Source organism: Amborella trichopoda, chromosome 13 (genome assembly GCF_054954075.1).
Source record: "Amborella trichopoda isolate Santa Cruz 75 chromosome 13, AtrichopodaSantaCruz75HAP2 v2.0, whole genome shotgun sequence".
Taxonomy (NCBI): Eukaryota; Viridiplantae; Streptophyta; class Magnoliopsida; order Amborellales; family Amborellaceae; genus Amborella; species Amborella trichopoda.
In genome coordinates, this window is record NC_142348.1 from 2,304,072 (window position 1) to 2,320,453 (window position 16,382).

Consider the following 16,382-nt stretch of genomic DNA (forward strand, 5'->3'; position numbering starts at 1 on the left):
TAGGCACTGGCCTCTCATTGGGAATTTGCTGTTGTCTAAATTCAATTTCTCTAGGATTTCCACCCAAGTTTGCAACAATGAATCCTTTGGCTTTAACAGGATTCAAAGGTTAGTCATTCTTCTCCTTTCTCTTCTTCCATTGTGGTTATATTTAAAAAATGGATTGGTGACTGGGATTGGACATCATAAAAACCGATCCGGATTGATGAATCGGCAGTTCGGAACGCTGTTTTACTATGTGGAAAAATAGTGAACGGATGAAAAAACACACGCAAAGTAGTGAACCGGTCAAAAACAGGTCCGGATCGGTGAATCGGTGTTATTATTGTAGCAAAATGGCGTTATTAGCAAAATGTCGTTTTAATCTAGCAAATCGCTAGTTCTCTTTTAGTCCCAGACAATTTCATATATATTGATAGAATCAGCACTAGGTGATTGATTCCCGAGTCAAACTTGGCGATTCCGTGCCGACCAGGAATCTTTTAAATCATTGGATTTTTCACATTATCAAGAGATAAACCAATTATTGTTTCAAATAGAGAAGGTAAGCTCAATTTTGTAGACAATCAAGGTTGAGATTTTCAATTTTCCCAAATGTGAAGTGAAATATAGGGCTAACAGGCTAGTCGAGATGCTTGAATTAGAAAATAAAATCTTTGAGAAAAGTTTTGAGAAATAAGAAAAAGTAAAAGAAGTATACAATGGGTGAGGTTTGCACAAAGCGCCGACCTTATAATGTAGGAGTAGGGCGCATGTAGTTCCAATATGGGAAATCTAAAACCGCTTGTAAACGTATATTATCCCTAATTTTTTAAAATTTAAAACTTCAAAAATGGTACAGATTGAGATTGAGTAGATCTTTAAACACTTGAAAATCTTCAAAATGGATTGTCAAGATAATTTATTACGAGATGAAATATTTTTTAGAATTTGGATTTCTGTTTCCTCTTCATATCCGCTTATCTTGAAGTCGAGATGATCAATTTGAAGGTTCTCCAACTTTAGAACACCCTCGTCTACAGGATTTTTTAGGTGCATCTTACTTTAATAGTATAAAGTTGCAACTTTTTACAATTCTCCATGATAAAATATTCTAACTTTGGTTAAACAAAAGATCACATACACTATGGCTTCGTGCCAAATGACCTTGAACAGATAAATGGGAAAATATGAATTAAATAGTCAAAGGACCTAATAAAAAACTTATGAATATGGTCAAATAATCTCGTGTGGTCCAATAATCTCAATTAACATTAGAAATTATTGTTTTTTGGATTATATTTTAGTCAATTACCTCTTTAAAAGTATAATAAAAATAACCCAATTGCCCTTATTAAATATAAAGAACTCTAAACAACCAATAAACAACCAATAATATATTGGTAATTTAGCCCCCTTAACTGGCCCAAGTCAAATTGATGTAAGTATGGCTGTCTAGGGTTAGCAACATGGAGCTGCCAAAAGATAAAAATACATCTGATTGTTCATGGTTAGCGACTCAGAAGTCTTATTTTTTTTATTGTAAACCCTTGTTTCATGTTCCTAACCTTGAACAACCAAGGCATTTTCGTCCTTTGATCCAGCCAAAAATAATAATAAATACTCATGCGATGTATTTTTTTTTTGCTTTTATTTGTTCAGGATGGCGTTCGATGCCGGATTATTCGAATAAGATCTACAACAAGATTCTTAATGAGGCCAAAACAGGTGTTGAATTCGAGGAAGTTCATATAGCCGTTCTTGAAATTATCAAGTACTACATCTACCATTTTATAAGAATTGTACAATAAAATTGTTTGCCTTTGCTTAAAAAAGTCACAATCACTTTAAAATGTTGAACGTGAAATCAGTTGGTTGGGGATGTGCCATTGATCATGCTCAAAACTCAAGAAATTTTTCTCTGTTGTAAGGAGAAGTGATATGCCTCAGCCGTTGAATTTCACATATGACAGCTTGAGGTGGTTGTGAACTTTGTCTACATAGAAGTAGCAGTATCACCATATTTAGTCCTTTTTCTATATAATCCCTTCTATTAATATCATAAATCTCCTTATACACTTTGTGCTAATATCATCTTGAAATTTAAGGAAAAATAGATTTTGTAGCAATATTTTGAAACTGTGATGGCTTTGTGTGACAGCCAATTCAACAAAGTAATGCCAGGCACTCATTTCGATCCACCCTCGAGGAAAGTTGTGCAAGTGAGTTTTTTTAGTCCTAGTCTATATATATATATATATATATATATATATAATCTAGTTCCAACAATGCATTTTTTGGATCAAGAAAATGCAACCCAGTTATATTTAACAAAGTTCTTGCTAAAATAATAATAAATGAGAGACTCGAGTGATTATGGGGTTTTCAGACAAAATTGCCGACTTCCCAATCCAGATCGACTCAAGCAATTCCCGATTCTAACTGACGATTTTTGAATCACTGGCTAAGCCAATTCTCTTTCCATGGCCAGGAATTCTACAAGAGTATTTTCGAACCAGCCGAAAAGAAGGACAAGAAGGAAAGGCTGAAGGAGTTCATCAGAGCTCATCTCAATGTTACAAGAGCATCTAGCAAGTCAAATTACCTTATTGGATTAAGTGTTCCCTATCTCTCTCTGCTTGGAAAGAGGGCAGCCCAAAAGGTGCCACAAGTGAGCATGGTATCTGTAGTGCCAGATGTGGTTTTTGTGCCCTTTGCCACTCTCTTAGCCTTGGTGGGTGCAAAGTTCTATGAGCAAACTGGAGGTGGGGTTGATAATTTTCTACTCCCTTCTGGCCCCAAAAGCTAAAGCACCAATCCATCTACATGAGAGAGAAAATACATCTATAGGAGAGAGAGAGAGAGAGAGAGAGATAGAGTTGAATAACAAGTAAATTGCTCAGTTTCATAAGTTGGCTATAAAGTGAAGTGTCACAAAGTAAATTGATTTGTTTCATGAGTTTGGCAGTAAAGTAGGGTGTGGAATTGCTGAGATATGGGGAATATGATGAGGTGCTTGCTCACCATAAATAATTTGAACATCCGAATCCAAGAGGGTTTACAATGGTGTGTTTTTAATGTTGTTTGGTGTTCAATTACTTAAGAATCATTGTTTAGAACTTTGGCTAAGTTGATTATTTGTGATGGATTCTAGTGTGAAAATTGCGATAAAAATTCTCACTCGAGAAAAATCAAGGATTTTAAAAAAATCGTTGGTCTTGATTTAGAATCGCTCGAGTTGATTATCAGCTAGGGAATCCGGTTTTAGGAACCCCATAATCGCCCCGATTCTCCAATTTCAGCTTATTTTTCCAAAAAAATTCTTTGTTAATACCATTAAAAAAAAAGAAAAAAAAAAAGGTTAATTACTAGCCTGATCTGCTTGGCTATCGCTCGAGTCTGACCGATCAGATTAGATTTGGAACCCTCGCAAGTTTGACCACAACTCTTATTTTTGAGGGTGTGGTTTATATAAGGTTCCAACTTTAAACAATCAAATTAAGACGCACCTCCAATTTTTATTATAAATATAATTTTAGTGTACAAAATGCTTAGAATGGCTTGAGAATCTATTTTCTTCTCTAAATATAAAATATTAAACTCTAAAAATGGTTCAAATCAAGTAGATTTATAAACATTTGAAAATCTTGAAAATAGACGGTCTAGATAATTTGTTGCAAGATAAACTATTTTTAGGACTCGAAATCCTTGTTTTCTTTTCATATTCATACGTCTCGATGTTGAGATGATCAATTAGAGGGTTTTCCAACATCAAAACAACCTTCTATGTTGGAGTTTTTAGTTGCCCCTTAATTCTACATTTTAAGGTTACAACCTAATATAAACTTTTTCCTGTTTTTTAAACATTAATAGAAATGTGCAGTGTGACATAAGATGGGTATCTTCAATAGTGTATATCTATTGTTTGTACTTTAGGATGGGTCTAAAGCTAGGAAAAATTATCAAAATACACACAAGAGATTAACTATTTAACATTGGGAAAGTATAGAATGAGACCATTTAGCTTTATACAAGGTGATCACATTAATCTTGACCATGGGATGTAAAATTGGGTGGCTGCAATTATTCCATTGGCACCGCTCTCGAAAGAAATGTTTTCGAAGTTTGTGACACATCCAAACTATCAAATTTCACATCGGATGGTTGTAAGTAATTGTGACCACCTTATATCAAAGGTAAATAGTCTCATTATATACAATCCCATTAACATTTTACCTATATATTTTTATTTAATTCCGTAATACCTATCATGAGTTGAAATAGTTGAAAAAGAACAAAGTGTTGATTTTAAAAAAATCTAAGTGTATTTTGATAAATTTTCCTTGTTGCGAAAACAATCTATCTAAAACAAAAATATGATAATTACATCTATCTCCATGTCATATATATAGATACATTCGTGGGTTCGAGAGAGAGAATGTGCTGTGTGTTTTTTAAACTAATGTCTCAGACTCCAACTTTATTGAAAAATAGAAGAAAAATATTTCAATAAAATCCATGACATGGTTAAATAAATAATTATACTATAAAATGGTTACTTTTACAAATTATTTCATTATATGTACCTCCTCAAGAATACGAATACACTTGTTTTGTAACTTTTGAACAGGTGAATGTAATTGGGCAATTTGACTCAGTTATGTCACTTGAGTTAAATGATATAAATATTAGTAGATCTCATACCAAGTACATGTTTTTACTATAAAATTTTGTTGGAGATCAAAACATGAAACCAGTGTAGATCTTGTGATTTTTTTAAAAACATTAGGGATATTTTAATAATTTGCTCCCACTTTAAGTCACCCCAACAAAATAAAAATTTAAAAATAAAATAAAATAAAAAATGTTAATATCGTTGCTTGCTCCATATTATAAATCCAAAACAATTTTTTTAATAAATTACCCAATTTTTAAAACACTTTCAACAAATTAGTTCATAGAATGTTAAGTGAAGGGCACATATGCTCTGCTTCTGGAGGAGCATACTACAAATTTACTCCCTTGGACATAAAAGTAACTTGGGAATGTTTTTCTTTTTTTTGGCACTGAATTTTGGGAATCGCCTAAAATACACTGGATTATTATATTCAAAAGAATAAATTTGAATTTTTTAGTTCTCAAGCAAAAAATGTTAAAAAACATTATAAAAATTATTATTAATAATAAATGTATATCTAAAGTATGATTAAGCAAAACCCTTCAAAAAAAAATAGCTTTAAAAAAAAAAACAACTTATAAGTGGTGATAGTTTTCAAATAATTTAAAAAAATATAAAAATATAAAAATAAGTATTTGCCAAAATGATAAAAATATAAAAACTCGGCCTGATAGAAACTATTCGGCCAATTTTGCGAACACTGACTTTAATAGAGAGAAATAGAGAGGGGGGAGTGAATCAGAGAGAGAAAGAGAGACTCGGGAGAGAAACCATGTGACCAAATGAGAGAGAGAAGAGACTCAAGTGACCAAAATAGAGAGAGAGACAGAGGGGCAACGCACCTCAACTTTTAACATCTCTCGTGGTTCAAGTGTTGCTATGTCTATGCAGGTACCAATAATTTGTTGCCACCTCACCATGTTTCTTGTTGCTTTTATCTCTGTCTCACGTGTCATGGTCTGCTTCCACAATTTGTAAACTCACATCCTACGTCCTTTCACTCTAAAAAATAAAGAAAATTGTTTCATGCGGGTTGGATCGTATTTCTACAATATGAAGTACAGATGTATAAAGCATCCGTATTAAAGATAGATGCAGATAGGTAGTTCATCTAAAAACATGTGTAACTAATCATGCGGATATTTTTTTAATATAATTATTATTTTTAGTTTTTAATTTTTTTTTTTTCATATTCATGACCTCCATAAAAGATTATATATTTTCTAAAAATTAAGATCAAATTATATTCAAAAAATATATTTAGTGCAAAGCTCGCATTTTCTACAATATGTGAGTTGGTGACACCATGTCCTAAATATAATATGTGGCAAATAATAATTAAAATTAATCGTTCACATCTAATCTCACAACATTATTATTATTAAAAAAAATATTAAATAAGGGGTTGAAATCATTCATAACATTTCAAAGAGATCAAAAGATTACAAATTCAGATAAGGATACATGTTTTTAAGTTTCTACATCAATTTGGTGCACTCTCAAAAAGCTATAAAAAAATTCTTAAATTGTCCCTGTATGATGCTCAGAGGCCTAATCAATTAAGGGTATTTTGATAATTTTACCCAAAACAAGCCTTAATCAAAGGATAATCAGGATAAAATTACCAAAGTACTTTGATTATCCTAGCTTGCAACACCGAACAAGGGCTATTTGAGAATTTTTCAAGTTTATTTAAACTGTACTTGATTGGTATAGTGTATACAACGATACCATTTACTTTTAGTGCAAGAAGGTCACAATTACTTATAACTATATGATGTGAAATCTGATTGTATAGTGTATACAACGAGACCATTTACTTTTAGTGCAAGAAGATCACAATTACTTATAACTATATGATGTGAAATCGGATAGCTAGAGTATGTCATAAAATTCGAAAAAATTTCTTTTGAACTTTGAGTTTGGTCAAAAGAATAAATATAACCACCTAACTTCACATCTAATGGTCAAGATTAATTGTTAGCACCTTGTGCCAAAGGTAAATGATCTCATTGTATACTTTTGCAATTTAAAAACAAGCCCTTATATGCAATTTGTAATATTTTAGTGATATTTTAATGACTTTCAACCCCTTCTTTTTATATTTTTCATTGCTACTATTACACTTTCGTAATATTTTAATTAGTTTCAACCCTTTTTTTATATATTTTTCATTACTACTGTTATTATTTTTATGGATACGATCTCTATGAATCAAAAACTCACTTGTAGAAATGAGGGTTCCTTAATAATTTATTTTTAAAATAAAATTTAATCCTAATTTTTTGGAAATATATAATCTTTAACATGTAGATTATTATTATGTAAGCATAAATAAATTTAAAAAACCAGAAATTATATTATTTGGAGAAAATATTTGAACCGTTGATTTTACTTTTCCTTTTATTTATGGTATACATCTACACTTTCTTTGGTGGATAGTGTAGATCTCCAGGCCCACATAGTAACACGTGCGGGCTTGGATGCACCAAACAATTATAGAAAACCGGGTCCTTATAGAATTGTATGCACAAAAACCATTTACTTATCATACAAGTAGGTAATTGTACACTTGTCCATCAAAATTTAAATCGGATGGTTGTAAAAGTGTCACTGACTTTACTCAAAATTCCAAACTATTGCGCCTGCTCCTACTATTGTTACTACTATTGCTATAAATCCAATTTTTAGGGATTCATAATCTAAGCCATATGATCATGAATATAAAAAAAATAAAATTTTGAAAATTTTAAACATGCCCTTTTATGGGAATTATTTTGCATTGTCTATGCAGTCTTTTTTTGGACGTTGAGGCTTTTGCACCCACTCACTCATATAAAACTTGCCCAACCATTTGAAAGCATAAAATATTGCAATTAAAAATGTATTTTTAAAAAATTTAAAAATAAAATTAATTTATAAAAAATAAAATTTCTTATAAAACCCTAATTCGTCGTATTATTTCATAGTAGACTCTTCTTCCGTTTTTCTTTCAAACGGCATAAGATAACCCCTAAAGATTTCACCATGCCCCATCATCTTTTATCTCTATTTTATTGACTTTTATTCATAAAAAATAGTCTTAATAAAAAATTTTATACCATTTCAACCGAAAAAATTATTTAATAAGTGGAAAGAAAAAAAGATGGTTAAAAACGTGTTTGGGATGAAATGGATTAAAAAAAAATTATTGGGACTAATTTTATGGTAAAAAGTCAATAAAAAAGGGAGATAAGAGAAGAGGGGGTACAATGAAATCCTTAAAGATTTCTTTATACCACTTGAAAGAAAAACATAAAGAGGGTCTACCATAAAATAGTATGAGAAATTATGATTCTATACGAAAATTTCCCTTATAAAAATTTATGGCACTTGCCTCTCATAAGAGGGTCTACCATAAAATAGTATGAGAAATTATGATTCTATACGAAAATTTCCCTTATAAAAATTTATGGCACTTGCCTCTCATAAGGGGCCATGCATTGAGTGAAGCCTCAAACGATCTCATATAATAATAACATATAAATATAAGGAAAAGTATAACCATTTACCTTAGGTACACGATAGTCACAATTAATCTTGACCGTTGGATGTAAAATTGGGTAGCTGCATTTATTCCATTGACCAAGCTCAAACTTCAAAATAAATTTTTTTGAACTTTGTAACACACCCAAGTTTTTAAATTTCACATAGGATGATTGTAAGTATTGTGATCACCTTGTATTAAAGGTAAATGGTTTCATTATATACAATCCCTAAAACTAAAGTCCAACAAATTAGATATGTGATATTATAAAGTGTAAATAAAATAATTTAATATATTTTTAATTATATTAAAAATATTTAACAATAAATTAGTAATTTAATATAGATTTTTTCTACTAAAATAGAGAATTTCATAAACTATTCTTGTAATCATTTAGTATCTAGGAGTCTATTAATTATACGAATAAGCCAATCATAAAATTTACGATAAATAGTTGCATCCCTTTCTAGAATAGATGTACTAAATCGTATAAAAACGTCATTAGTGAATTATTTAATTTTATCTGAATTTATATCTGCTTTAATCAATGAATTGTTTAATTTTATCTTCATTTATATCTTCTTTAAATAAATGAAATATTAATATAATTAATGCAAATTTAATAATAATATTAAAACTATTAACTTTTTTCATTAAATATTTCTTTTTTTATTTTTTATTGGAAATCTTAGGGTTTTATTAATTATATCCTCCATTGATGTTGAAGAGATAATATGTTTTTAAATCAGTTACTGTGAAGTTCATTTACCCATGAATGATTACAAAGGAGGTTCAAGAAAAAAAATGATGTAACCATCAATGAATGTTGGTGCACACCATTATTTGTTAAAGCATCAACTTCTATATTAGTCTCCTTAAAACAATGAGATAACTTAAAAGAACCACTACTTAAAATTAAAAAGATTTAATTGAAAATGCTGCATAATCTCCAATTCTGGCTTCATTTCTCATTTTGCCTTGATATTGCCTGAATCACTTTCAATCATCTTTTAGCCCTCAAGGTTTTTTATTATCTTTAAACCCTCTAAAAGAGCTCTTGCTTCAGCTTCATTCACTGTTGTATGTCCACATGGTCCCTAGTAGGTGAATTTGTAATTACCCATATGATCTCTAATGGTACCGCCATAAGCTGCTGGCCACGAGTTTCTAATCGAGCTTCTATCAAAGTTGAGTTTTAAGCAATTTTCATGAGGAGGCATCCAAATAGTATTTCAAGTTTGTCTGTCATTATTAAACTTAGCAACTTCAGATGAGTTTTAAAAAATATGTGATTTTGAGATAAACTTACGATCCTTGTTTGTTGAAAATCATTCAGTTGTTGTTGCTAAGATGTTGGATTTCAAAACTTCAATCTCACTTTGTGTCCCTTCAAACATTCTTCTATTTTTATCTTTCCAAATATTCATAATACTGCTCACCCATAAAGCTCTCTATAGCACGGTGCCAACTTTTGACATATCAAGGTTCATTCATTGAGAGATGATCAACTCTAGGCTTTGTGAAATCAATATATTTAGATTCAACTACTTTCTATTAAAATCCCACAAGCTTAGAATGAAAAGACAATGTAAAAGAATATAGTTCACACTTTCGTTATCCCTCACACATAGCCTACAAATATTGACAATTATGAAACATCTCTTATGAAGGTTATCCACTGTAGGCAGCATTTTTTGAAGAGCTACCCGCAAAAGTAACTAAACCTTCAGCGGCACCGGCAAATTCCAAATTCTTGCCAAACTATAATCAATGGCTCTATGATTATCCTCATGTAGCAGTCGATAAATATACTTAACTGAAAAATCCCCTGAAGTTATGAGTTCCCACACCAATCGATCATCTTCATTTGGAACATATTATGCAACTGATTCATATGCAATTAGAACTGATGAAAGAAAGAATTTGAGACCCCCATATGCCTACAAACAATATTTTAAGAAGAGTTAGTAAAATCAATTCTTCTGAGATCTTTCACTGAGGCAAATGGATTGTCGATGTAACAATCCTAAAATTTCAAAAAAAAAAAAAAAAAAAAAAAAAAGGGGTGGGAATGATGCTTTTAATAGGTGATGGTCTGATTGAGTATGATGGTCCTTGGGGACTATCACTATTTTCAAAACTTTTACTTTGGTTTAACTTTTGCTTTGCCTGCTTTTGCCTCCTGCTGCTTGCAGTTGGCAACGTCCTTTAGCGGACGTGGTTTTCGTACGATAAAAGCAGACTTTTAACGCGACACCTCAGGTATGAGGTAGAGCGTAATAAAATAATATAATAATACGTTATAAGAATTTAAATAGGGGATGTAAGCACTCCCACCCTAAAACAAAAATTTGAGATCTCTCTCTCTGGTCGAAACACAGTGAACTTCTCTCTCGAACCGAATTTTTTTTATCGAAAGCTCCCTCTCAAATAATTGTGGGTAAGTGACATCGTCTTCCTGAAAAATAGTCTGTTTTTAATAAATAGTGATATTTCCGTCCAAGATCTTTATTTTATAAGTTTTGTGTGTAAGTAACCCCATTGTCTCGAAAAATAATCCATTCTTTTTAAAAATGAAATGAAATAATTATTTTTGCTTATTATTATGAATTTTAGGCGCGATAAATTTTATGCGCACGTGACCTCATTATCTTGAAAAATAATGTTTTTAATAAAAATTGTGATATTTTATCTATGTTAGAAATTTTGAATGCTGTAAATTAGAAAAATAAATTTATTTATTTTTCTTGTCTATTGATAGAAATAAATGTGATATTTCTGCTTTTAGTAAAATTGTGATATTTCTTTCTACTGTTTTGAATATTTAGACATTGTTAAATTCATGTGCAAATGACTGCCTTATTATTTAAAAATTGACATTTTTGCAATTGATTATAGTATTGTTGTGAAATGTTTATTTGTGAATTGATATTCCATAAATTGTGATAATTCCGTATTCTTGAATTTTTATAAGAGTTTTTCTATACATATTAAATTGGCAATTATGCTAGAATGCCTTTACAAACTGCTACCTTTCTAAATTTGAGCCCAAAATATTTGATTGGTTATTTTTGAAATATCATAGAGAGTGACTGTTATTAATGGTTTAAGTGAAATTCATATTAATGGTTTCAGTGATATGTTGAGTACATGATATTGCTGCTTTCGAATGTTTAAAGAGATTTAGAAATAATTTAAGTATGCAAGTGGACTCATCCTATTCGCCGGTGAGGTATAAGTGGACCTATCTGGGACGCCGGTAGGGATTAAGTGGACTCATCCGGTACGCCGGTGAGGTATAAGTGGACCTACAGGGATTAAGTGGACCTATCTGGGACGCCGATAGGGATTAAGTGGACCCATCAGGACGCTGATGGGGTATATAGGTGACCTATTTGGGACGCCAGTAGGGTATTTTGTGAAATCCTTTGAATTATGTACTGCCGTTAAAGTGTTATAAGCATTTCAATTACTCAGATTATACTTAATTATGCATTTATTGAAAGTGAAACTGTTGATGCATTTCTGTTAATAGATCTCATTTTGGAAAATATTGATATCTTTCAATCATGATTATTTTTAGGATTATGATGATCACTTACTGAGTAGCTAAACTCATCAAACTATGGTAAACATTTTTCAGGATAACTACGGATTCATTTTGAGTGCTAGTCAATATCAACCTTGGAAGATACTGTTGTTGTGCTAGCTTTCTTTATTTACTATGTAAGACCTCGCCACTGTAAATTTGTCCTATCAATAGATGTATATATGTTTTGTCTGTCACATCTCAGGAATAACGGTACTGTAAATTCTTGGGGTGTGACAATTATGGTATCAGAGCAATAGGTTTAAGATCCTTAGGAAATTTAAAAAGAATGTACTTAAAATCACATTTATTGTGTGTACAGACCGGGATAAAGTCAGGATCCAGAATAACTGAAGCCAATATGGAAGGAATTCACAAAGCCTTGGAAAATATGGTTGCTCTAATGCAACATCAGATGGAAAACAACAATCCACCCAGGCAGTCAGTTACAGGAAATGGTGGGAGCAATATCGAACAATTTAAGAAATTAAACCCACCTTCTTTTAAAGGTGCTGTAAACCCACTGGAAGCCGAGGGATGGATTATGCAATTGGAAAAAATATTCGAGGTTATGGAATGTCCTGATGATAGGAAGGTGGCCTGGCAGTTTTTATTTTAGAAGGTGAGGCACAACACTGGTGGCGAATGGCAAAAGGAGTATTGGTCAAAGAAAATAAAACCTTGACTTAGGAAGTATTTATAAAGGCATTCAATGAAAAATATTTCCCAGATTTTATTCGAGACAAAAAAGAAATGGAATTTCTAGAATTAATCTAAGGAAATAAGACAGTAGCACAGTACGAGGCCAAGTTTACTGAATTTGTCAGGTTTGCACCACATATGATTAATAATGAGGCAAGAAAGGTGAAGAAATTTGAAAGGGGTCTCAGGCCAGCTATTAGAAGCAAAATATCAGTCTTGAAATTAAGAACTTATGCTGAAATAATGGATCGTGCCCAAATTGTCGAAAAAGATTTTGAAGATTACCAAAAGACGAAAAATCAGAACAGTCATGTTAGACCTACATCATCTAATCGACAACAGTTTGAAAGGCCAAACAAGAAGCCAAGGCCCTCGCCATTTCAAAACCCAATAGAACCATGTAGAAAATGTGGGAAAAATCATGGATCAAGCCCTTGTTATTGAAATACCGGAGCCTGTTTTAAATGTGGAAAATTGGGACACCAGATTAAACAATGTCCTAGCTTACAGACACAACAGCTTCCAAAGCAGGGAGAGATAGCTCCGAAGCCTCAAATGAAGGGAAGAGTATTTGCGATTACCGAGCAAGACGCTCAGACCTCAAAATCAGTGATCCAAGGTACTCTTACTATCTTCAAAAAAGTAGCTCATATTTTGATTGATCCTGGATCTACTCATTCATTTGTGTCACAACACTTTGCATGCCACTTAAAGGTAGAATCAGAACAATTAGAATACATTCTAGAGGTAGCCACACCGATGGGAGATTCAATTAACACCAATATAATGTACAAATCATGTGTAATAAAGATAAAAGAAAATGAACTGTTGGTTGATTTAATACTCCTGGAAATTCAAGATTTTGATGTAATCTTAGGCATAGATTGGCTCTTTGCATACCATGCAAGTATTGATTGTTATAAGAAAATTGTTACCTTTAGTATTCCGAATCAACCAGTATTTTACTTTAATGGTGTCAAAGAAGACTCCCCATCATATTTAATCTCTTGTATTCGAGCTAATCGCCTCCTTCGAAAAGGGTGTCAAGGCTTTCTTGCATATATCAAAGAAGATAGGAAGGAAGAAATAAATTTGGATACCACTTCGGTTATCCGAGAATTTCCCGACGTTTTTCCTAAAGAATTGCCAGGATTACCGCCTAACAGGGAAATTGAATTCTCCATTGAATTATTGCCAGGGGTAACACCAATTTCTAAGGCACTTTACAGAATGGCTCCTGCAGAACTTAAAGAACTGAAACAACAATTGGAAGAATTATTAGATAAAGGTTTTATCAGGCCCAGTGTGTTGTCAAAAAGAGAGATGGGACTATGAGATTGTGTATTGATTATAGACAGTTGAACCAAGTGACAGTGAAAAATAAGTATCCATTACCTAGAATTGATGATTTATTTGATCAATTACAAGGATCACAAGTGTTTTCAAAAATTGATCTTAGATCTGGATACCATCAGCTTAAGATTAAAAGTGAAGATGTACTCAAGACAGCTTTCAGAACAAGGTATGGCCATTATGAATTTTTAGTCATGCCTTTTGGATTAACCAATGCACTAGCTGCATTTATGGATTTGATGAATCGGATCTTTAAGCCCTTTTTGGATTAATTTATTGTGGTATTCATCGATGATATTTTAATTTATTCCAAAAATCAGAAGGAACATGAGCAGCACGTAAGAATAATATTGCAAATATTAAGAGAGAAGAAATTGTATGCCAAACTTAGTAAATGTGAATTTTGGCTTGAACAAGTGATATTTTTAGGACATGTCATATCAAAAGAAGGTATATCAGTTGATCCTTCAAAGGTTGAAGCCGTTGTTAATTGGAAACAACAAAGTAATGTGACTGAAGTTCGAAGCTTTTTGGGATTGGCAGGATATTACAGAAAATTTGTAGAAGGATTTTCTCGAATCGCAATCCTATTGCCTCGATTGACACAGAAAAATGTCAAATTTGAGTGGACAAGTGAATGTGAGGAGAGTTTTCAAGAACTAAAAGTTCGATTAACTTCAGCACCTATTTTAACTATTCTTGAGGGGAGTGGGGGATTTGTGATTTATAGTGATGCTTCATATAAAGGTTTGGGCTGTGTATTAATGCAATATGGGAAAGTAGTGGCATATGCATCCAGACAGTTGAAAGAATATGAGAAAAAATATCCAATTCATGATTTGGAGCTAGTTGCAATAGTATTCGCTTTGAAAATATGGAGGCATTATCTATATGGTGAGCAATTTGTAATATACACGGATCATAAGAGTTTGAAATACCTTTTCTCTCATAAGGATTTAAATATGCGGCAGATAAGATGGATGGATTTATTAAAAGATTATGATTGTACAATCCATTATCATTCAGGAAAAACTAACGTTGTGGCCGACGCTCTAAGTAGAAAATCTACGGGAGACTTAGCTCATCTAATGATCCAAGAAATGCGATTGTTAGAAGAAATAGTGGATTGGCATCCAACTCCGTCCATTAATGGTGTAGTAAGTATGATTGCCAATATTAAGGCGGAACCCCAATTAATCCAACAAATTCGATTGGCACAAAAGAAAGACCATCAGCTTATAACAATTATAGAAGAGGTGAAGCAAGGAAAGAGAGATGAATTCTCTATATGTAGTGAGGATTTGTTAAGATTCAAAGCTCGGGTTTGTGTCCCGAATGATGAGAGTGTAAATAAAGCTATCTTAGAAGAAGCACATCATTCTCGTTGTACAATACATCCCGGAAGTATTAAAATGTATCAGGACCTGAAGAAAACCTTTTGGTGGAATAATATGAAAAAGAGGTAGCACTATTTGTGTCTAAATGCCTAACATGCCAGCAAGTAAAAGCTGAACATCAAAGGCCCGCTGGGTTGTTGCAGCCTTTACCGGTGCCAAAATGGAAATGGGAGCACATCTCTATGGATTTTGTCTCTGGCTTGCCTAGAACAAATTCAGGACATGATAGCATTTGGGTCATTGTGGACCGGTTAACCAAAGCTGCCCACTTTATACCGATTCGCACGACGTACACTTTGGATCGACTGGCTCAAGTGTACATTAAGAAAATAGTGCGGTTGCATGGAGTTCCTGTCAGTATTGTATCGAACAGGGATACTCGGTTTACTTCTAAATTTTGGGCTAGACTACAGTCAGCCATGGGGACGAGACTCGCCTTTAGTACTGCCTTTTACCTCCAAACTGATGGACAATCAGAGAGGACCATCCAAACCCTGGAAGATATGCTGAGGGCCTGTGTTATTGACCTTACAGGAAGCTGGGATGACCATTTACCTCTGATTGAGTTTTCTTATAATAATAGCTTCCAAGCCAGTATTCAGATGGCACCATATGAAGCCCTATATGGAAGGAAATGCAGGTCACTCATATGTTGGGACGAGGTTGGTGAAAGAAAGCTTTTGGGGCCCGAAATTGTCCAGATAACCACAGATAAGGTAGCATTAATTCGTGAAAGGCTCAGGACAGCTTAGTGTCGGCAAAAGAGTTATGTCGATAACCGAAGGAGAGATCTTGAATTTGAGGAAAGTGATCGAGTTTTCCTAAAAATCTCACCAATAAAGGGCATTATGAGATTCGGCAAGAAAGGAAAGTTGAGCCCATGTTACATCGGACCATTTGAAATCCTGGAAAGATCGGAGGTGTCGCTTATAGACTTCCCATACCACCCGAATTGGCAAATGTCCATAATGTCTTTCATGTATCTTCACTACGAAAATATCAGCCCGACCCATCCCATATCTTAAAATATGAACCTTTACCGATCAGGAAGGACCTATCCTTCATTGAGCAGCCAATTTTGATACTGGATAGAAGGGTGCAAGTGTTGCGTAACAAGGAGATTCTTTTAGTCCGTGTGTTATGGCAGTACCATTCAAG

General features: G+C 32.9%; 1 protein-coding gene across 1 annotated transcript; it reads left to right on the forward strand.

The window, feature by feature from the left end:
* Nucleotides 1–3,098, forward strand: LOC18428260 (calcium ion-binding protein). The gene is made up of 4 exons (XM_006837296.4): nt 1–108; nt 1,642–1,753; nt 2,141–2,201; nt 2,471–3,098. The coding sequence occupies exons 1-4, from the start codon at nt 78–80 to the stop codon at nt 2,786–2,788; spliced, it is 522 nt and encodes a 173-aa protein (XP_006837359.1). The 5' UTR covers nt 1–77; the 3' UTR covers nt 2,789–3,098.
* Nucleotides 3,099–16,382: the final 13,284 nt, after the last annotated feature.

Coding starts and splice junctions, on each gene's coding strand:
- LOC18428260 (XM_006837296.4), top strand. CDS start 78: ATGAATCCTTTGGCTTTAACAGGATTCAAAG. Junction 109..1,641: donor GGCTTTAACAGGATTCAAAG/GTTAGTCATTCT, acceptor TTATTTGTTCAG/GATGGCGTTCGATGCCGGAT. Junction 2,202..2,470: donor CCTCGAGGAAAGTTGTGCAA/GTGAGTTTTTTT, acceptor TTCCATGGCCAG/GAATTCTACAAGAGTATTTT.